We start from the raw sequence: 23838 nt of genomic DNA, 5'->3' as shown, positions 1-23838 counted from the left end.
ACAGAGATCTGTTCAGCATATAATTACTATAAAATTATATATTAAATTCAACAGGAATTGAACAAAGGGAATCAACAAAATTGGCAAAATAATTCCAGTGTACTCCTGTTATATGAGAGGCTTAATATTCCATATTACGAAAAAAGTCACACAAAATGAAATTTTCCAACGTATCAAAGTATCGATTCAGGATACAAAAAAGTTCAGGAATAAAGACCTGGATTTATATTTTTATTATTAGAGAATGAAATATGAGTTGGCTAAAGAGCTGCCTAAATTTATTAAAGTCAAGCAACAACAAGGGAATTTTACTTAATGCGCAATTTTAAAATAAATACATAGCCTGCATCTATATGTATTTACTACTTAAAAAATTGTGTTCACATCCATTAGGATGGCTATTATTAAAACAAACAGAAAATGTCAAGTGTTAGCAAGGACGTCGAGAAATTAAACCCTTATGCATGCAAAACGGTGTAAGCCCTATGGAAAAGGTAAGGCTATTCCTCAAAATCTAAACACAGAATTCCCATATGATCCAACAATTCCACTTCTGGGTATACACCCAAAAGTAGTAAAAGCAGGAACTCAAACATGTTTGTACACCCATGTCCGTAACAGCATTATTCACAACAGCCAAAAGGTGAAAGCAACCCAAGTATCCACTGATAAGTGAAAGAATAAATAAAATGTGGTAAATACAATAAATTATAATTCAGCCTTAAAAAGGAAAGAACTTCTGACACATACAACAGCATGGATAACCCTTGAAGATATCCTAAGTGAAATAAGCCACTCACAGCCAGTCACAAAAAGACAAATCTGACTCCACTTATATGAGGTACCTGAAACAGTTGAATGCATAGAGATGGAAAGTAGAATAGTGGTTGCAAGGGGGGTTGGGAGGGAGAATGGAGAGTTAAGTGTTTAACAAGTTTCTGTTGGGAAAGTGAAAAAGTTCGAGATGGAATGGTGGTGATGGCTGCAAAATAATGTGAATGTATTTAATCCCATCAACTGTATATATGTATAAATGGTTAAAATGATGAATTTAATGTTGCATATATTTTACCACAATTAGAATATATGTAGCTTTCTTTAAACTTTATGTGAGCATCAGAAAAGGGAATAATATAATTAACTGAAGTGTTCATCTTAAGAATAAAGTGCCCACTTGACTAGAGTACTTGCCAGAATCATATCAAATTCTGTTAAGAATTTTTGGCTGGGCGTGGTGGCTCACATCTGTAATCCCAGCACTTTGGGAGGCCGAGGCGGGGGGATCACGAGGTCAGGAGTTTGAGACCAGCCTGGCCAAGATGGTTAAACCCTGTCTCTGCTAAAAATACAAAAATTAGCCAGGTGCCTGTAATCCCAGCTATTCGGGAGGCTGAGGCAGAAGAACTGCCGGAACCCAGGAGGCAGAGGTTGCAGTGAGCCAAGATCGCGCCACTGCACTCTAGCTTGGGTAACAAAGCAAGACTTCGTCAAAAAAAAATATATATATAGATATAGATATAGATATATATGTACATAGGTCTCCTTTTTTTTTTTTTTTTTACTGTTTACTCTTATTTTAGGTTCAGGGGTACATATGCAGGTTATATAGGTAAACCGTTTGTCACGTAAGTTTGGTATATAGATTGTTCTATCACCCAGGTAATAATAGTACCAATAGGTAGTTTTTCAATCCTGTTCCTCTTCCCACACTCCACCCTCAGGTAGGACACAACGTCCATTGTTCCTGTGTGTCCATATGTACTCAATATTTAGCTCCCACTTATAAGTGAGAACATATGGTATTTGGTTCCCTGTTGCTATGTTAGTTCACTTAGGATAATGGCCTCCAGTTCCATACATGTTTTTGCAAAAGACATGGTCTTGTTCTTTTTTTATGGCTGCATAGTGTTCTATGCTGTATATGTACCACATTTTCTTTATCTAGTCCACTGTTGATGGGCATGTAGGTTGATTCCACGTTTTTGCTAGTGTGAACACTGCTGTGGTAAACATGCTTGTGGATGTGTCTTCATGGTAGGATGATTTATATTCCTTTGGGTATATATCCAATGGGATAGCTGAGCCGAATAGTAATTCTGTTTAAAGTTCTTTCAGAAATTGCCAAGCTGCTTCTCACAATGGCTGAACTAATTTACATTTCCATCAGCAGTGTATATGCATTCCCTTTTCTTTGCAACATTGCCAGCATCAGTTATTTTTTGACTTTTTATTAACAGCTATTCTGACTGGTTTGAGATGTTATCTCACTGTGGTTTAGTTTTGTATTTCTCTAATGATGAGTAATACTGAGCATTTTTTCATATGCTTATTGGCCGCATGTATGTCTCCTTTTGAAAAGTGTCTGTTCATGTCCTTTGTCCACTTTTTTTTTTTTTTTTAAGATAGAGTCTTGCTCTGTCACCCAGACTGGAATGCAGTGGCACAAACTCGGCTCACTGCAACCTCCGCCTCCCGGGTTCAAGCGATTCTCCTGGCCCAGCGTCCCGAGTAGCTGGGACTACAGGCACGCACCACCACACATGGCTTTTTTTTTTTTTTTTTTTTTTTTTTTTTGAGAGAAGTCTCACTCTTGTCCCCAAAGTTTGAGTGCAATGGCTCGATCTCAGCTCACTGCGACCTCTGCCTCCCGGGTTCAAACAATTCTCCTGCCTCTGACTCCCAAGTAGCTGGGATTAAGTCACCTGCCATCATGCCTGGCTAATTTTCATATTTTTTAGTGGAGACATGGCTTCACTATGTTGGCCAGGCTGGTCTCAAACTCCTGACCTCAGGTGATCCGCCCGCCTCGGCCTTCCAAAGTGCTGGGATTACAGGCGTGAGCTACTGCGCCTGGCCAAAGGCTTTTTTTTTTTTTTTTTTTTTTTTTTGAGACAAAGTCTCGCTCTGTCGCCTAGGCTGCAGTGCATTGGTGCCATCTTGGCTCACTGCAACCTCCGCGTCGTGGGTTCAAGGGATTCTCCTGCCTCAGCCTCCCAAATAGCTGGGATTAGAGGTACCCACCACCATGCCCAGCTATTTTTTTTGTATTTTTAGTAGAGATGGGGTTTCACCATGTTGGCCAGCATGGTCTTGATCTCCTAACCTCGTGATCCACCGACCTCTGCCTCCCAAAGTGCTGGGATTACAGGCGTGAGCCACCACACCCCATGCGCAGCTAATTTTTGTATATCTGGTAGAGATAGGGTTTCACCATACTGGCCAAGCTGCTTTGTCCACTTTTTAATGGGGTTGTTTCTGCTTGTAAATTTAGTTTTTAACTAAAAATACCGTTTATGAGATCTCATAATCAGCACATCTGAGTGTCCCTTCTGTTTCTACTAATTCCTAGAAGTGTTAATAGCTTTAAAGGTGGTTATCAATATGAAGAAGAAAAACCAAGAAGCATGACCAAGTTGCCACCTAGAAAGAAAACCACTGAAAACATGCTTCTTTGATAACTGCTTTTATAAGACTACGCAGATGGGTATACCAAATTTATTCAGAAATATTTCCATAAGCTAAATGAACTAATCATTCAACTACTTTTAGTCATAATGTACAGAGATAAAGTATCAATAACTAAAGCCAAAAAACCCAGAACCACTTGGGTAAACTATAAACTGGAGACTTTAAAGAGTAACTTAAACATAATAAAGAATTCAGTGAAAGTATATAAAGCACTGCAATACTTAACAGGGAAAAAGAAATCAAGACAAAAGATAACATGATGAGGCCAGGCTTGGCAGCTTTATACCAATAATCCCAGTACTTTGGAAGGCCAAGGTAGAAGCATCTTGTAAGCCCAGGATTTGAGACCAGCCTGGGCAACACAGTGAGACCCTGTCTCTACAAAAAGTAAAAGTAAAAAACTCTGCCAGGCATGGTGGCATATGGCTGCAGTCCCAGTTACTCAGGAGGCTGAGGTGGGAGGATCACTTGAGCCCAAGAGGTCAACATTGCAGTGAGCTGTGCTCACACCACTGCACTCCAGTCAGGGTGACAGACACTGAGTCCTGCCTCAAAAAAATAAAAATAAAAAATCCAAGAGCAAGTATAAAGGAAATTCATCAAAAAACTCTAAAAGCAGTACAAAAGGCAAACTAAAAAATAGCCCATAGTTGGACGGGCATGGTGGCTCACACCTGTAATCCCAGGACTTTGGGAAGCTGAAATGGGAGGATTGCTTGAGGCCAGGAGTTGGAGACCAGCCTGGTCAACACAGAGAGACCCCATCTCTATTTATTATTTTAAAAAACAAAAATAACCCACGGTAAAAAAGAATGAAAACTAGAAAGTGAATAAAAATAACATGAAGCAGAGCTTACACAAACAAATTAGGTCCACAATTTGATTCACTTTGGGATAAATATAAAAGAAACAAGCTAAGTGATTCTGGTAATACTTCTCTACTTGGATTCAGGGTTTCCTTATTTTCTCTGTAATAAAAATATGTATTTATTTATTTTTGTTTTTTATTCTCATATGTTCTCCCAATGAATGCGTTTTTACTGACAACATGATATTCACTGTATACACTGAGCATGCATATTCCATAGCTGTGTTTTCCTTTGAGAACTAAACTGTACTACAGCATTATGAGTAATCTACTAAAATGTACAACTATGTAAAATACACATTAGCTAGTTACTGTAATCAAATTTACTTTCATTCACAAATTATTTTTTCAAACATTTACATTGAAATAAAGATTTATCAACAAAATATTAAAATCTGGTTTATAATTTTGATTTTTAAAGTGAGGAAAATTCTACCTTGGCAGTGAAGACAGCCTGTCTTGCCTCAGGTATCATATAAAGTTGCTGAATAGTAGAAGCTAAGTAACAAGTAGCTCCAAGGTTAGTAAGGCCAACAAATCTACATTCAGCACGGACATCTTCATGAGGCCAGTAATCCCATTTATAAGGTGCATGGGCTGCTGAAGAAAGAGGGAGGAAAAGATCCCCCCCAAACAAACTATGAAACACAATGTATTTTGCTTACATTAACAGCCTCTACCTCCATTAGTTACCTCATTAATATATATAGAACATTATATAGAATTTTTTAAATAAAAAAAGAATACAGATGAAAACTAATTTATTCTCTAAAAATTTAAGACTTTTAAAACTTGATTTTACTTGGCCCCAAATTACTTTTACAGAAAAAGCCGAAGTATTTAAAATGCATATAAAAAGGTCCTTCACATCAATGTTTACTTTTTAACTTTAATAACACCCTACCAATAATCATTTATAATGTTAAAGTGTGTGAAGAGCAGATTCTTTTGTTAAACAGTGCCCTCAAAATCTTATTTCTGAATTCAAAATTTATAAAGATTAAAGGAAAAGAAGAATGCTTACACTGCATGTGTTGTGCCATAACCCAGTTGTGTATTAGCCTGTAGTTCTCAACAGACCCCTTTACCATCTCTACTAACAAATCGTAAGCGGCAGCTCTTGAAGAATGTGATTTGCACTTTGGCTGTTGTCGGTCCTTTAGACTTGGCAACAAAAACAGGAGATTGAAGATATCTCTCAAAAATTCCTGGGGAGTAAAAGGAAACATGTTATCTAAACTGAGATATTAATTACATTCCAAATATAGTTAACATATACACAGGATGACAGGCTACAATTAAGCTACTCAGAAACGTATAGCAGCATGATATACCATCATCTGAAAGTCCTCCGTGTTCATTTCTCTTAAGAGAAAACGAAGGCGGCGATCAACTTTTACTCTTCTCTCCTTTTTGATACCTAATAAGCTCATTCTTAGACTCTTCACGTACAATGTTGTTATTTTCTATTCCATTAAGTGATGTAAAGTTTTTGTTAAGGACTCATTATTCCCTTGACAAGTCTGACTGGCGCTTCTGCATTAACCTTCCCCTTACTTCACTCTACTAATAAATAATAGCAACAATAACAGTGGCAAAATCAACAGTTTACTTACACTGTTGAAAGGTAGTACTGTTGTACTTTTTCCAAAATTAAGTCTGTCTGAGAAAGTGGGTGCTGGGTTATCTTTTCCACTTGTTCTTTTCTAATTGGTCCTTTGCTATTTTACCAAGTTATCACCCTCACACATCCCAAATAGTACTATGGTACATTGGCCTGCAGTATAAAACCTCCTGGAGTACTGTGCAGAAAGGAGATAGCACAGTAAGACTGAGACTCTTGATACCTACAGAAAGGCTGACCTTTGCCTACAGTCTGCAAACGTCACTGGTAACTAAACAGCTTCCTACATTGATACAAAACTCTCTAAGTGAAAACAGTGGCTCACTGTGCCTAACGGGTTTATGCTAAAGACCTGTTTTCCTTTCAGGAGTCTGGAGTTGGGGCAACTATGGTGAGTTATCCAGTCACTATGTGCCCACATGAGCCACTCTGTGATAAAACCAAGGACTCCTAGGCTCAAGAGAACGTTCTTGGTATACAATACATCATATGCGTTGTCATGCTCACTGAACACATCTTGTGGAACTCCAATGGAAGACAACCCTTGGTAAGTTGCAACTGGCTTCCTCCAGACTTTGCCTTGACACCTTTTTCTTTTCATGATTTTGCTTTGTATCATTCTGCTGTAATAAATCTTAGCCATGAGTATAACTATATGCTGAGTCCTGTGAGTTAGTGAATCAACAAACCTGGGGGTGGTCAGGGAAACTCTTGAAAGACGTACCAAAAAAAGAAATTTTTGAAATGTTTTTCCATAATGACCTCACCTCTTTCATCTATTGTTAAAGAATGTGTAATTCATAGTTCTTAGCAAAGAAACGTTAAGTTTAGCTAGGAAATATGGAAAGTGGTTAGAAGATTTTTTTTTTTTTTTGGAGACAGAATCTCACTCTGTCACCTGGGATGGAATGCAGTGGCACAATCTCGGCTCACTGCAACCACTGCTGCCCAGGTTCCAGCGATTCTCCTGCCTCAGCCTCCCAAGTAGCTGGGATTACAGGCACCTGCCACTACACCCAGCTAATTTTTTGTGGTTTTGTTTGTTTGAGACGGAGTCTTGCTCTGTCGCCCAGGCTGGAGTGCAGTGGCGCCATCTCGGCTCACCCCAAGCTCCACCTCCCGGGTTCATGCCATTCTCCTGCCTCAGACTCCCAATTAGTTGGGACTACAGGCGCCCACCACAACACCCGGTCTTAATTTTTTGTATTTTTTAGTAGAGACGGGGTTTCATCGTGTTAGCCAGGATGGTCTCGATCTCCCGACTTCGTGATCCATCTGCCAGCCTAGGCCTCCCAAAGTGCTGGGAATACAGGCGTGAGCCACCGCACCCAGTTAATTTTTTGTATTTTTAGTAGAGATGGGGTTTCACGATGTTGGCCAGGCTGGTCTCGACCTCCTGACCTTGTGATTCGCCCGCCTCAGCCTCCCAAAGTGCTGGGATTACAGATGTGAGCCATTGCACCTGGCAAAGGGCTTATTTTTATAAGCCTTTCACAGAAAGAACCTACTCATATACTTCACAGAAAGAAGAACCTACACAAACTATGACCTCAGAGAATATTAAAATAGTTTTTGGTGATTGATATGGTTTGGGTATTTGTCCAATAAAAGAACTGTTGTCTTAGTCTGTTTAGGCTGCTGTAATAAAATATTGTAAACTGGGCCGGGTACAATGGCTCACATCTGTAATCCCATTTCACCACATCTAATGGTGAAATGTGCTCCCCAATGTTGGAGGTGAGGTCTAGTGAGAGGTGTTCGAGTCATCAGGGTGTATCCCTGAAGACCCTGGTACCTACCACACAGGAATGAGTGAGTTCTCACTCTTTGAGTTCATGCAAGAGCTGTTGTTAAAAAAAAAAAAAAAAAAAAAAAGTGTTGCACCTCCCACCTCCCTTTCTCGCCATGTGACACAGCTGTTCTCTCATGGCCTTCTGCCATGAGTAAAAGGCTCCTGAGGCCTCAACAAATAAACCTCTTTTTTTATACCCAGCATCAGGTATTCCCTTATAACACCGCAAAATGAACTAATACAGCAATAGATCATAGGGTAATTTTTGACTTATAATTCAGAAGAAATTCAATTTAAAAAGTTATCAAAAACTTTCATGTGCACTAAAAACATTATGTAAATAAGGTTTTTTAGAATTCACATATATAAAAATAGAAAATAGGAAGAGAGAATTAATGAACACTACCATTCTAGCTTAATATTCACCTACAACTATATTAATAAGGACCATCCTTCTCACTAATGCATATATTCAGTAAAATTTCATTTTTAAATGTTTCATACTAGTTTGGCAAAACAAAGTATATTGATGCTCCTTCAATTGCCATGTCCTAGTAATAAATGTAATGTAATAACTAAATATAGAAGAAATTTAAGACAATATCATGTACACAGGAAATATTTTTATTAACTTACATATATTTTGTTGTAGAGAAGTATGATAGGCAAATAATAAAAGATGTTCAAAGATACTAATAAATACATTACAATTACATTCTGTGGGGGAATCAAGTGGAAATACTGAGGAGGAATTAGGAAAAAATTTAGCTAAGTAGAATTTCAGAAAGGAGAGTTTGGAGACAATCTCACTCCATCACCCAGGCTAGCGACAGTGGTGGGATCATGACTCACTGCAGCCTCGATCTCCCAGGCTCAGTCAATCCTCCCAGCTCAGCCTCCTGCGTAGCTTGGACTATAGATGCTCACCACCCTGGCTAATTTTTTTTTTTTTTTTTTTTTTTTTTAAATAGAGACAGGGTTTCACCAGGTTGCCCAGGCTGGTCTCCAACTCCTGGGCTCAAGCAATCCTTTTGCCTCGACCTCACAAAGTGCTGGGATTACAGTTGAGAGTTTATACATTTTAAGAGAGATGAATAAAAGTTGCTACAGCATTTACATTTCATTAATCTAAAAGAGGACCATAATTTTGTCTTTGAAAACAATAATTCAATAATTTCCTGAATGTATATTGTCTACAAAGACTTAAAATTCAAAAATTTACAAATTTAAAAAATCTTTGAGGAGACACCTAGGTTTTTCAAGATTAAGAAATATGTCAACAATAAAAGTTTAAAGACCAGTGCACTCTGCTGGCTTGCAATCCATTACCAGATTTATTTTGTTAATGTACATCCTTGACATTATTTGATCAAAACCTTAAAAGGCTCCTGTTTTTACAATTATCTACTGATACATAATAATTATATATATTAATGGAATATATTATATTTTGACACATAAATACAATGTGTAATGATGAAATCAGGGTATTTGGAATACCTATGATTTTAAGCATTTATCATTTCTTTTATTGGGAATATTTCAAATCCTCCCTTTTGGCTATTTTGAAATACACAAAAAAATTTTTTAACAATAGTCATCCTACTATGCTACTGAGCACTAGAATTTATTATTCCAAGTGTATTTTTGTATTCATTAGCCAATCTCTCTTCATCCCATCCCTTCCCAGCCTAAAATTACAAAAGTAATTGCCATGGCCTAAAAGTTTTCGTCACTCTGAAATTTGTATGTTGAAACCTAACCACCAATGTGATGGTATTAGAAGGTGGGACCTTTGGAAGGTTACTAAGTCATGAGGACTCTGCCCTTATCAAAGAAGCAGTAGAGAGACCTCCTACCCCTCCCATCATCTAAGGGCTTCATGAGAAGGTGCCATCCGTGAATCAAAAAGTAGGCCTTCACAAGACACCGTGAATCTGCCAGAGTTTTGATCTTGTACTATTCCCAGCCTCCAGAAATTGTGAAAAGTAAATTTCTGTTGTTATAAGCTACTCAGTATACAATATTTTATTTTATTTATTTTTGAGAGAGTTTTGCTTTGTTGCCAGGCTGGAGTGTAGTGGCACGATCTCGGCTCACTGCGGCCTCCACCTCCCTGGTTCAAGGGATTCTCGTGCCTCAGCCTCCCGAGTAGCTGTGATTACGGGTATGCACTGCCATGCCTGGCTAATTTTTGTATTTTTAGTAGAGACTGGGTTTCACCACATTGGCCAGGCTGGTCTCAAACTCCTGAGCTCAAGCAATCCAGCTGCCTTGGCCTCCCAATGTGCTGGGATTACAGACGTGAGCCACTGCGCTTGGCCCAGTTTACACTATTTTATTACAGCAGCCTGAACAGACTAAGACAATAATGCTTTCATTTTATATATAAAAATAATTTCCTGTGCCCACAATAGATGGCCACCAAGTTTCTCCTATACTTCCTAAAACATAGGCTAAACTGAACCAACCAATTTTCTGCATGAAACCAGTGCTTTCCTATGACTTAATTTTTACTCATATTCTTTCCTATGACTTAAATGTTTCCCTTACTTTTCTACAAAAGATATCCATTAAAAAAGCTGTATCTGGCCAGGCGCGGTGGCTCATGCCTGTAATCCCAGCACACTGGGAGGCTAAGGTGGGCGGATAATCTGAGGTCAGGAATTCGAGACCAGCATGGCCAACATGGTGAAAACCCGCCTCTACAAAAACAAAACAAAACAAAACAACAACAACAAAAATTTAGCTGGGTGTGGTGACACACGCCTGTAATCCCAGCTACTCTTTGGGAGGCTGAGGCAGGGGAATCGCTTGAACCTGGAAGGCAGAGGTTGCAGTGGACCGAGATCGCACCACTGCACTCCAACCTGGGCGAAGCTTTATCTTTTCCAAAGCCTTTCCTAATCATGTCAATGCACTCTGATCTTCTAAATCTCTGATGATATCTCTTTTTAATAACTATTATTTATTTCCATGAAGTATAAATATCATGAGCAGCCATAATTTTAAGGGTACACACAAATTTTGCATAAGACAAATGTACTGTTTGACTGTCAGTTCTAAGAATCAGGTCTGAGTTGCAATCATCCATTTGCTCAACATAGTTTTTAGACACTATGCAAGGCAATAGAGATAGGAATGATACTCATACTTTAAAAGGAGAAGAAAGGAGGAATGCAAAAGGAGGAAAAAAGGAAGAAAAAGGAAGGGAGGAGGAGAAAGAAAGGAAGAATGAAGATTAGCACTACTGGAAAGGTAAAAGAAAGAAGAAAGAGGAGAAAGGAGGGGAAGAAGGGGGAAGGAGGAGGAAGCAGTAGTAGTGATCGTGGTAGTGTTGCTGATGACAGATTATTATGCAGCTACAAAGTGTAAAATATTTATCATGTTTCTTTATAGAAAAAATTTACCAAATCCTGCATGAAAGTAAGTTCTAGAAATATTTTTTAAAAATACTTAAGGAAAAAAGTAAAAATCATTAGAGTGGAAGAGATTTTAAATATCTTGGAGTTAAGGCATATTTTCCTTAATATTACAAGAAAACCAACTGCCTTTAATACCTCTACTTGGATATCTAATTGACATTTCAAATTTAACATCTCCAAAACAGAACTCTTGGTTTTACTGCCTATTACCCTCTGCCATTTCTGAGTTTTTCTTTTCTTAATAATTGGCATTACCATTCCCTCAGCTTCTCAGGCTTAAAATTCAGGAGTCATTCTTGGCTGGGCACAGCGGCTCACGCCTGTAATCCCAGCACTTTGGGAGGCAGAGGCGGGCGGATCATGAGGTCAGGATATCGAGACCATCCTGGCTAACATGGTGAAACCCTGTCTCTACTAAAAATACAAAAAATTAGCTGGGTGTGGTGGCGGGCACCTGTAGTCCCAGCTACTTGGGAGGCTGAGGCAGGAGAATGGTGTGAACCTGGGAGGCAGAGCTTGCAGTGAGCCAAGATCATGCCACTGCACTCCAGCCTGGGTGACAGAGGGAGACCCCATCTCAAAAAAAAAAAAAAAAATTAGGAGTCATTCTTTATTAACCTCTCTCAAATCCAACATATATATCCAAATCTGAGACCTGTGAGCTCTACCTTCAATAAATATTCCACGTCAAAGCACTTTTCACCATTGTCCCTCTCTGGAACCATCGAAAAACTTCCTAACTGGATCCCTTGACTCATACATTTGCCCTTTGAGTTTGCCCATAGACTAATTTTCCAACTAGCGTACGAGTAAACCCTTTAAAATGTTAATTCAGATCACATCTCTCCTGTATGAAAGCTTCTAAAGTTTTCCCTTAACACTGAAACGAAGGGGAAATTATAATTTGACATGAACATGAAGACCTTTTCAATAAAGAATGCTAAGAACAACTAACTTAACATTATTCTGAATGTTTCAGAAAAAATTTGGTGAAGAAATGGAAAGAGTTAAACTTGTAAAAGAGGAAGTAATAGAATTACTTGCAGATGATTGTGACATGAGTCTGCTTGGGGAAAATAAAAGAAAAACAAGAATTACTTGCAGGTAATAAACCAAAAACAAATGAAGAACCAAAGAACACTAACAGCTAAAGATAACTGAAAACAGTCTACCAACAATAAGTCAATTTCAGATGGCCTGCAACAACTGTATACACAAATTCTTACTATACATAAATGACAAGTTAAAAAACATAAGCAATGATTCCATATCAACATATCAACAAAAAGGACAAAACTCCTAAGAATAAACTAAGAAATACTTAAAACCTAAATTTTGTAGGAAAAAAAATCTTTTAAATAAAAAACATAAAATGATTGGCTTTGCATAAATACAACAAATCCTACTCTTCCACAGGCAAATTGAGTATCATAAAGTTAATTCTGCATCAATCTGGAAATATAATACAATCTCAACCAAAAAAGTAACACAATTTTATTTTTTTAAAGAACTAGATGAACTGATTCTAAAGTTTATGTGGAAAAATAAACAGCCAGGAAAATACTGAAAAGAAATAATAATGAAAATGGACTACCTCGGTCAGGCGTGGTGGCTCATGCTTGTAATCCCAGCACTTTGGGAGGCCGAGGCAGGCGAATCACCTGATGTCAGGAGTTTGAGACCAGCCTGACCAACATGGTGAAACCCTTCTCTATCAAAGATACTAAAATTAGCTGGGTGTGGTGCCAGGTGCCTGTAGTCTCAGCTACTCAGGAGGCTGAGGCAGGAGAATCGCTTGAACCTGGAGGGCAGAGGTTACAGTGAGCCACTGCACCACTGCACTCCAGCCTGGGTGACAGAGTGAGACACTGTCTCAAAAAACAAACAAAGGGACTATCTCTACAGGATATTAAATCTACATAATTAAGATATGATATTGGTGAATGAACAAACAAATCAATAAGATGAAACAAAGTCCAGAAATACATATGGTAGTTTATTTAAATACATATGGTAGTTTATTTGAAAAAGGAAGCATTTGTAATCAGTAGAAAAAAAGTAAATTAGTTAATTATTAGGATAACTGGGTACATATCTGAAAAAAAGTTATCCATTTCATTCCTTTCACCTAAACAATTTCCTGATAGAAAAACTTAAATGTAAAATATTAAGTTATGAAAGCATGAAAAAACAGGGAGTTTTTAAAAGTATAACACAATATCTAGTAGCTGTAAAAGATCAATACACCTGACTACATAAAAAAAAAATTCTGCTTCGAAAATAAGCAGGCCAGGTGAGGTGGTTCACGCCTGTAATGCCAGCACTTTGGGAGGTCAAGGTGGGCTGGTCACCTGAGGTCAGGAGTTCAAAACCAGCCTGGCCAAAATGGCAAAATCTGGTCTCCACTAAAAATACAAAATTTAGCCAGGCATGGTGGTGCATGCCTGTAATTCCAGCTAGTAGGGAGGCTGAGGCAGGAGAATTGCTTGAACCTGGGAGGTGGAGGTTGAGGTAAGCTGAGATCATGCCACTGCACTCCAGCCTAGGCAACAGAGCAAGACTCTGTCTCAAATAAATAAATAAATAAGAAACAAGCATAACAAAAAACATGAAGTCAAGACAGAAAAAAAAAATCTTGCAATTCATATTACGGTGAGATAGTTTCCTTAATATATTCTACAAATTAGTTAAGGACTATAACATACATAACAGGGATAAAGGAAAAGGATCTGAGCAGTCAGAGAAAAGATAACACAAATGGCTTTCAAACACTTGAAGGGAAGTTCAGCCTTACTAATAAAAGTAATAGAAAATAAAACCAAGAGAATCTCTTTGCACCTATCAGACTGGTAGAAATTATCTAAACGTATAGTATGTTGGTAGAAATGCTGGAAAATTGGAAATTAATCTCAGGTTGTAGGTACAGCCATAAATTGGCTCAGCCTCCACAGACAGTTAACTTGGTTTTCGTTTTTAACATAACCAAAACTATAAACGTATACTCCATGAACTAGCAGTTCTAACTTTTAGAATGTCTTCCTACATTTCCTAAATCTATGTGTTAAATGTATAAAGATCTCTGTAATATCACTAGAAATAGTTTAAGACAATGTTGATCATTATGAAGCTAAATATATTACATATATGCAGATAAAATAATATTCTGGGCCAGGCATGGTGGCTCATGCCTGTAATCCTGGCACATTAGGAGGCCGAGGCAGAAGGACTGCTTGAGCCCAGGAGTTTGAGACCATCCAGGGCAACAAGGCGAAATCTCGTCTCTACAAAAGATTTTTAAAAATTAGCCGGGTATGGTGATGCCTGCCTGTAGTCCCAGCTGCTTGGGAGGCTGAGGTGGGAGGACTGCTTGAGCCTGGGAGGTGGAGGTTGCAGTGAGCTGAGATCATGCCACTAAAGTCCAGCCTGGGTGACAGAGCCAGACCCCGTCTCAAAGATAATAACAATAATATTTTGAAGTTACTTTTACAAAATGAATAGCCAAGCATGGTGGTGTGCGTTGGCTCACATCGGTAATCCCAACAGTTTGGGAGGCCAAGACGGGAGGATCACTTAAGGGCAGGAGTTTAAGAACAGCCTGGGCAACACAGCAAAACCCCATCTCTACAAAAATAAATAAATAAATAAATTAGCTGGGTGTGATGGCGTATGCCTATAATCCTAGACACCTGGGAGGTTGGGGCAGGTGAATCACTTGATCTAGTAGTTCAAGGCTGCAATGAGCTATGATTGTGCCACTGCACTGCAGCTTGAATAAGGAGACCCTGTCCCTTTTTTTTTTTTTTGAAATGAACTGTTTATATACTGAATTTGAAAATCTCTAAGATAGGTGAAAAAAAGCAAAGTATAGAACACTGTGTTTAATGTGTTATCATGTGTAGACAGTATTGTATAATGGTTAAAAGCTTGGCCAAGTGAAGAGTAAGTGACTCAGTCATGCACAACTCGTTTAACCTGTCTATGCCTCAGTTTCATCATCTGTCAAAATTGGGTCTAATAATATCCACCTTTTAAAGCCTCAAAAATTTGTCCTAGGATAACAACTTGTATAAATCAATAAACAGAAGAGAAGTAAAAAAATAGTAATAATAAAGAGAAATAAGACTTTGGAAAAAATACATGCAGCAAATACGACAGAAAGAGCTGACATATTCAAAATAAATAACTTTTACAAATGAATGGGAAACCATATACTGACTGAACAAATAAATATCAAATACAAACAATAAGTAAATGGAAAGAAACCCATTCACCAATTAACAAAGAAATAAAACTAAATCAACATCAAAATTGGCAAATATCTCAGTGACATAAGAACCTGCAGATGCTTGAAAAAGGCATTCTCATACAGTGTGGCTACAAGTGTAAAATGATGTATCCTTTTGTATACTAACATAAACTACGGATTAAAATCAACCTATTTTACTTTTAAGAGTTCTTGAGTAAATAATGGGACAAGTATGCAAAGATGCTGCCTTTACAGTTTTTTCTATAACTTCATAAATGTCAAAGATTTATTTAAATTATTGCCTTAGTCAATTTTTAAAAATACATTTTCTTTTTTAATGTACTCATTTTTTAGTGAAAATCGATCACAGAATACTATTTATAAACTGTAAAATTTCTATAAATATGAATTTTATACATGCGTATTTACTGTATCCATGAAAAGTCCTGGAAGGCCATCACCATAGCATGAGAGGAAATCAAACCAAATGGGAATATTCTTTTTTTGTACTATCTAAAATTATTTTTTCTTAACAATGACTTTCGCTTTACAACGTTATCAGAAAAACCAATTAATATATTTATATTTGGGGATAAAAGTTATATACTAGTTTATATATAAGAGAAGACTTCAATCAACAAGGCTGTAAATCTATCAAATCATTTCCAGTGAGTCTAATGGAAAAGGCAAAAAACCTGAACGAAATAGCACAAGAAGGAGTTTTGTGCATTAGGGGAAGTAGCAAAGATTTCAAACAGATAAGACTGTAATCTTAAGTTGATCTCAAGAATCCTTTAGTCTGTGCCTATGAGGATAATCTTCTATCCTTTTGGTTGCTATTTCCTAACACATTCAGTAACTTTAAGATAACAGCTCTCCAGACCATAACAAATTCCTATAATGACCAGGACAAATGCACCAATGGTAAGGTAAGATGAACTATTTAATCAAGAGACAATCAAAATGAGACATTTGTTGGTACAGAGTCACGAAGTGTTTCCAATATTCAGAGAGAGATTTCATGTCACACAGGTCTTTAAAATATGAAACGAGTACCCAAAAATGACTACTTACTAATTCCACTGTATTAGGATATGATTCACAGTTTAGGACAGTAATTCAAAATATACAATTCTATAGAAAGCACACTGATAAAATATAGGTTACTTTTTTTTTTTTTTTGAGACACGGTCTCCTTCTGTCACCTAGGCTACAGTGTAGTGGTGTGATCATGGCTCACTGAAGCCTCGACCTCCTGAGCTCAAGCAATCCTCCCACCTCAGCCTCCTGAGTAGCTGAGACTACAGGTGTGTGCCACCACACCCAGCAAATTTCTGTATTTTCTGTAGGGATGAGGTTTCACCATGTTGCCTTGGCTGGTCTCCAACTCCTGGTTTCAAGCAATCCACCTACCTCAGCCACTCAAAGTGCTAGGACTATAGGCACGAGCCACCGTGCCCAGCCTTAGGTTACCTTTCTATATTCAGTCAGTCACAGGAATTAACATCTGATTTTGCATTCTAAAAACAAGCCCGTTTTATATTTCCAGAATTCAATTTATTCAAAATTTGCTTTTCCTGTCGGTAATTTCTAGCAATTTTTATGTCTGTATGTTTAAAAAAATTAACATATCCACACACAATGTGATACAGTTTGGCCGTGTCTCCACCCAAATCTCATCTTGAATTATATTGCCTATAATTCCCATTGTTGTGGGAGGGACCTGGTGGGAGATGACTGAATCATGGCGGCGGTTTCCCCCATACTGTTCTTGTGATAAGTGAATAAGTCTCTTGAGATCTGATGGTTTTATAAGGAGAAACCACTTTCGCTTGGTTCTCATTCTTTTTTTGCCTGCCGCCATCCACATAAGATGCGACTTGCTCGGACTTGCCTTCCGGCATGATTGTGAGGCCTCCCCAGCCACATGGAACTCTGAGTCGAATTAAACCCTTTTCTTTTGTAAACTGCCCAGTCTCGGGTATGCCTTTATGAGCAGTGTAAAAACGGACTAATACACAATGTAACAACAAAAAATTTCAATCACATTTCATAGAAACATTTGATTATCTTAACACTTACCTGTCCTTCCCTTGAAAATTTAAAGGGTGGTTTGTGTTTAATAACACTTGTTGCAAGCCTTAGGAGTCCTGTAAGCCCATCATCTTCTACATTACCATCCTGATGATCAAGGATCTCCCTACTACAAAAAAGAAAAAAAATACACACAAGCAAGATAGTTCACATAATTATGTCTTTTATCTTTCCTCGACAATATAAATGTCAATTTCACATCAAATTTTACCTTCGAATACAGTCAGCCAAATGTCTTGCCAAGGCATCTAAGTCGAGGAGCGTTGTCTTAATACAAAAAGAAAATAAAAATTCAAATATAAATTTTTTATGTTTTACCAAACATAAAATTATTAAAATCATTTCCTTATAGGTAACAATAATTTAGTTCTCCCAAATTCAATAAGTTATAAACGTAATACACCTACTCTTTACTTATACATTATGTCAATTAACCAAATGAGTCTTAAACATCACTGATCATTCTACAAAAAAACAATCAATGGAATGTTGATAATAAATTAAGTCAATGACGATTTAATGGGTACAGCATACCAACATGGCACATGTATACATATGTAACAAACCTTCACGTTGTGCACATGTACCCTAAAACTTAAAGTATAATAAAAAAAAAGTCATAGTAATCTATTGAGAAGACACTAAAGTTTTTTTTTAATGACTTTATTGAGATGTAATTCACACACAATTCACCGTTTGTTTTTAATAATACCTTTAAATTAGACTTTTAACAATAAACTAAATTCTACAGTTCATTCCAAAAAAACTTTACTTCTCGTTATAACTAAACAACAACATTAAAACAGACTTCACAAAATCTAACTTGAGTCCCCTCAAAGAAACCCAAATCTCTAAAAAGGAAAATTACTTTACAAGCAAGCAAGATCAGTTTCCTATTTTAGCTCAAATGGGCAAGCCCAGGTTTTTTTTTTTTTTTTTTTAAAGTACAATGTTTATTTGGCATAAATATTTTAATTAACAATAAGGATATTAAAACTTGCTCAATACTAATTTTTGTAATTATTTCTCAAATGAAAAGTAGATTTTAAGAATTCAGATGTTAACTAAAAAGCAAAAAGTATAAACACCACAGAACTTTTAAATGTAAAGTGAACATACTGAACTTTGATTTAAATACATTTAAAAGTTTAAGAAAAATGTGTCCTAAATATTTCAAAGGATCTTCTTTATGTGTTTCTCATTTTCTTCTGAATTGACAACTTAGACACATTTTAGTCGACTAAATTTATGTACACTGGAAAAAACGCAAGTCTTTAAGTGGCAAGATTTGCTTTGAAATTTACTTTTTTTTTGAGACGGAGTTTCACTCTGTCGCCAGGCTAGAGTGCAGGGGCGTGATCTCAGCTCACTGACTGCAACCTCTGCCTCCCGGGTTCAAGCGATTCTGCCTCAGCCCTCCTGAGTAGCTAGGACTACAGGCACCTGTGACTATGCCCAGCTAATTTTTAAATTTTTAGTAGAGATGGGGTTTCACCATGTTGGCCAGGATGGTCTCCATCTTTTGACCTTGTGATCCGCCCACCTCGGCCTCCCAAAGTGCTGGGATTACAGGCATGAGCCACTGCACCTGGCCTGAAATTTACTTGTTTTAAACATTACTTTGTTTGAATGGAAATGTCATTTTAGTCCAGTATAAGAAAATTAGATATGCAAAAACTGACAGTGTTTCTTTAAAGTAACTTCTATCTGAACTGCAATTTTATTTTACGTATTTGGGACTCCAAACTACATGCTATTATAGAAAGCTGTATTTTTAAATTTAAAATCTACATTTCCCTTTCCAAATAAGATGTTACATCCACATATCTTACTGAGAAGAGACAGGAAATTATGGATAGATACCAGATGAAGACGTTTCAACTAAGGTCTGAGTAAAAACACGAAAGGAATTAGAAGAAGGTGGAAAAGCACAAATATAGTAGAAATAGGACACCACCACCAAGTTATAGATTAATAAAGTACACTTAATAACCAATAAAGTCATGAACATATGTCATAATTCATATTAACAAGAATAGAATACATAGAATAGTATATAATTTTCTGAACATACCTGACTAGCGTCCTTTATATGTATGTTGTCAACTAATTTGCATAACAACCAAAAATACTCTTTACATCCTGGTTTTAATATTGGTTCTTCCTCATAATCATCTATCTATTAAAAAAAATTTTATATTTTGTGAAAACATTTTAAAAATAAATAAAATTATAATACATTTAAGAAACTAGAGGCTTTATGAAATAAATTCCTATATCCACTAAACAGTATTCAAAATCTTTTTAAAAATGGAGTACACGCTTAGTTTCTGTAAAATCAGAATAACCAGGCAAAAAAATGACAAACATAAGAACTTTTAGGAAAATATTAGTCTCAAATTACTGACATTAAAAAAGATATGAACAAGGAGGAAAATAATGTAAATCCAACAACACACTGAATTTCTGGGGTTAGTAAAAAGTGGGCTCTAAATTTATTATGTATTAGAAGCCTTTTAAAGACTAGTATATGAACTAGGGTAGGAAATAAAATTTAAAATTCTGAATATCATAAAGATAAAAAGAAAACTGTGACTTACTAGAGAAGAGAGCTCCATTTATGATTTTTTATCAGTCAACTTATTAACACAAGGCCCAGAACCGAGTGAGAATAAATGCTATTTCTAAAATAGAGTATCCATGAGAGACCACAGAGCTGAAATCAGTCTCTTCCTAGTAGTAACATGGACACAATGTGTCACAATGCTGTCACCTTAAGTAGTATATAACTACTATCCTCTTGGTAAAAAATCACATACAGTAGTCAAATGATCAAAATTTTAAGGATATATTACAATGGTAAACTGAGGCAAAGGAAATTTCAAAAATAGAAACTGCTTCTAAACACAGTAAAATCTTACCCTAATAGGTTTGAGTGCTTGAGCATCAGGAAGAAATTTCAATAATGTTGAGGCAGCCAATAGCAGAAAAGAACGATTGATAGAGTCTCCTCCATCCAGCCCTGACAGGGATAACTTATAGAGACCATTGCATGATTCATGACGAACTGCAGTCTAGATGAAAAAGAAAGTTCCACAAACAGTGAGAGTTAGTATTACAAAGTTAATATGTTAGCAGAAATAATTTTAGGTGATTTTAAATACAATGTTCTGCCGGGCAAGCCTGTAATCCCAGCACTTTTGGAGGCCCAGGCAGGAGGATAACCTGTGGCCAGGTGTCTGAGACCAGCCTGGCCAACATGGCAAAACCCTGTCACCACAAAAAATACAAAAATTAACCGGGTGTGGTGACTTGCGCCTGTAGTCCCAGCTACTCTGGAGACAGGCACAAGAATTGCTTGAACCAGGGAGGCAGAGTCTGCAGTGAGCTGATATGCCACTGCTCTCCAGACTGGGTGGCAGAACAAGATTATGCCTCATAAAAATAATTAATAAATACAATGTTCTAATCCCATACATATATATATGTAAATTACACATGATCAAATAAAGTATCTCAAGGTATACCATAATATATAAATACAGTATTTTAGAAATCCTAAAGCATGGCCATAAAAACAGAAACAAAACAAAATAATAACAACAGGTAAATACAAAGAATAATTGAGTAAGGACATTTAGAATCATTTAAGTTATTTACAAGTCAGTAAGAGGATAAAATATTTTCAGAACTAGAAGCAACACAGAAGCAACCTCAATCGGAATATTCTATAGATTGTAAGGAAACTGTCCAAATGTCAAAATGGTTACCTGAGACAGGACAAGAACACAAATGACATTATATCCAGAACTAATTTTTTTTTTTTTTTTTTTTTTTTTTTTTTTTTTTTTTTTTTTTTTTAAGACAGAGTCTTGCTCTGTCTTCCAGGCTGGAGTGCAGTGGTGCGATCTTGGCTCACTGCAACCTCTGCCTCCTGGGTTCAAGCGATTCTCCTGCCTCAGCCTCCCGAGTAACTGAGATTACAGGTGCCTGCCACCATACCCAGCTAATTTTTTGTATTTCTAGTAGAGATAGGGTTTCACCATGTTGGCCAGGCTGGTCTTGCATTCCTGACCTCATGTGATCCACCCACCTCGGCCTGTGATTACAGGCGTGAGCCACAGTGCCCAGCCAGAGCTAATATTATTGGACAACGCAGGTTTAAAAAATAAGTGACTTTGGAGCTAAATATATTACTGTGTGTTGCTATTATTTCACATAGGAATATGAGGTGAGTAATGCCAAGATACAGCTAATAAAAATTATATTGGCCTCAGTGTCAACATGGGAAGCAAAACATATTTCTTTTATTTATTTGTAGTCTCTCTAGCCTCTATTTCTACTTAAATAGAAAACGCAGGCTGGGTGCAGCGGCTCATGCCTATAATCCCAAGCAGTTTGGGAGGCCGAGGCAGGAGCATTACATGACACCAGGAGTTCAAGACCAACCTGGACAACACAGCGAGACCCCGTCTCTACAAAAAAGTTAAAAAACTAGCTGGGCATGGTGATGTGCACCTATGGTCCCAGCTACTTGGGAGGCTGAAGCCAGAGGATCGCTTGTTCCCAGGAGGTTGAGGCTGCAGGGAGCCTTGATTGCACCACTACACTCTAGCCTGGGTGATACAGGGAACAGGGAGATTCTGTCTCAAAGAAAGAAAAAAAAAAGGCCACAGAACTTTTCTAAAACATAAATTACCAAAATAAATTCTCAAGCCCTTCCTACTACCTGGAAAAACTTTTTTTTATTAATCCAAAGCAAAATAATCATTCTATAAACATTTCAGAAAAATATAAATGCTACATAATATATAACAGTCAGAAGTTCTTAAACACTGTACATAGTTCAAAACACTCTAGACCTTAAAGGATTTAGCAGATAATGTGATATATTTATGGACTCATGCATATTTGTTTCCATTAGCTCTTTTATTATCAATGCTAATAACATGAAAACATACAAAAAGTAACAGTACTAACCTTCAATCTTTATCTTACCTCAGGAATAAGGAGAGTCAATTTCTTTAGCCAATCTTGTAAATGATCACTATCAGCAAGGCTAGATTTCACTAAAGAACAGCAATGAGCCCAACTCACCAAGAGCCACATTGAATAATGTGAAACTAAAGAAAAATTAGAAAACAGTTCACTATAAAGGTTTGTGCTAAAATGAAAACACAATGTTCAATATTAAAGGTAAAATATATCAATATATTATTCAAGTTTTTATTTATTAAAAGTTAACTTTGTGGAACCCTTACCTTCATGTCTAGACCTGTGATCAGACTGAGCTTTTAAAACTCTGTAAAGTAAAAACACCACCACCACCAATTAAATTCAGCAATGAATTAAAAATAATTCAATTTATTAACATATACCCTTTAAGGTTATCACTTCCCCCCCAAAAAAGGAAAGCAGTGGGTGTGTGAGAGTGAGAGTGAGAGTGAGAGAGAGTGTGAGTGTGTGAGTGTGAGTGTGTGTGTTTTAAAAGACAGGAGACAGGGTCTCACTCTGTTGCCCAGGCTGGAGTGCAGTGGCATGATCATGGCTCACTGCAGCCTTGACCTTCCAGGCTTAAGCAACCCTCCCACCTCAGCCTCCCAATAGCTGGGACTACAAGCATGTGCCACCACACCCAGCTAATTTTTGCAAAAGAGACTATATTTTAAGAGAGCTCCATTATTTATTTGTTTTATATTCTTTATCATTTATTTAAAGACTCACTGAAGAAGAGTCAAACTAATTGAAGAAGAGAGTAGAATAATGGTTACCAGAGGCTGGAGGGTAGGGTAGGGTAGGGTGGGGTGGGGCAGAGGGTATAAGTCAAAGGGTATGAAGTTCCAGATAGAGCAGGAAGTTTTGAAATCTATTACACAGCAGGGTGTCTAGTCAATAAAAATATATTGTATGTTTCAAAATAAAAAACAAACCAAATAAAAGAATCACTGGTAAAATCTTATTACAGCAAATACGAAATGACTTCAGATTTAATAAACAAAATTTGAATGAATAAAACATTGACCGAAATAAGTAAACCCTCAAGAAGTGCTCATGATTTAGTTACTAAAGAGATGTGTGTGACAAACACATAGGTTATAACGATTTAGAGTCTAAACTTTAAGACTCCTTTAAAAAATACATAATCTGAATCTAATCATGAAGGCTAATCATGAAAACCCAAACTGAAACGTACTCTATAAAATAACTGGCCTGCATTACTTGAAAATGTATCATGAGAGAAAGGCTGAGAAAGTTATCTCTGATGAAAAGAAACAGAAAAACTGACAACTAAATGCAATACATTTAGTTGATCCTGAAGCA

The 23838-nt window shown here is 37.0% G+C and overlaps 1 protein-coding gene across 7 annotated transcripts in view; it reads right to left on the bottom strand.

The window, feature by feature from the left end:
* USP34 (ubiquitin specific peptidase 34) overlaps positions 1-23838 on the bottom strand; it is a 283157-nt gene that overhangs the window by 73013 nt on the left and 186306 nt on the right. For all 7 annotated transcript variants that reach the window (XR_010149508.1, XR_010149509.1, XM_016948585.4 and 4 more), the window contains 8 exons: positions 22779-22819; positions 22516-22640; positions 20439-20591; positions 19592-19696; positions 17729-17784; positions 17506-17626; positions 5361-5544; positions 4773-4933 (listed from right to left, as the gene is read on the bottom strand). Coding sequence is in view for 5 of the 7 variants with exons in the window: in XM_016948585.4 (XP_016804074.1) it covers positions 4773-4933; positions 5361-5544; positions 17506-17626; positions 17729-17784; positions 19592-19696; positions 20439-20591; positions 22516-22640; positions 22779-22819 (946 nt within the window). In the remaining 2 variants the exon portion in view is untranslated. The remainder of the gene's footprint in view (positions 1-4772; positions 4934-5360; positions 5545-17505; positions 17627-17728; positions 17785-19591; positions 19697-20438; positions 20592-22515; positions 22641-22778; positions 22820-23838) is intronic.

Source organism: Pan troglodytes, chromosome 12 (genome assembly GCF_028858775.2).
Source record: "Pan troglodytes isolate AG18354 chromosome 12, NHGRI_mPanTro3-v2.0_pri, whole genome shotgun sequence".
NCBI lineage: Eukaryota > Metazoa > Chordata > Mammalia > Primates > Hominidae > Pan > Pan troglodytes.
Note: the sequence above shows the minus strand (reverse complement) of the source record. Positions and strands in the feature narration are given on the sequence as shown.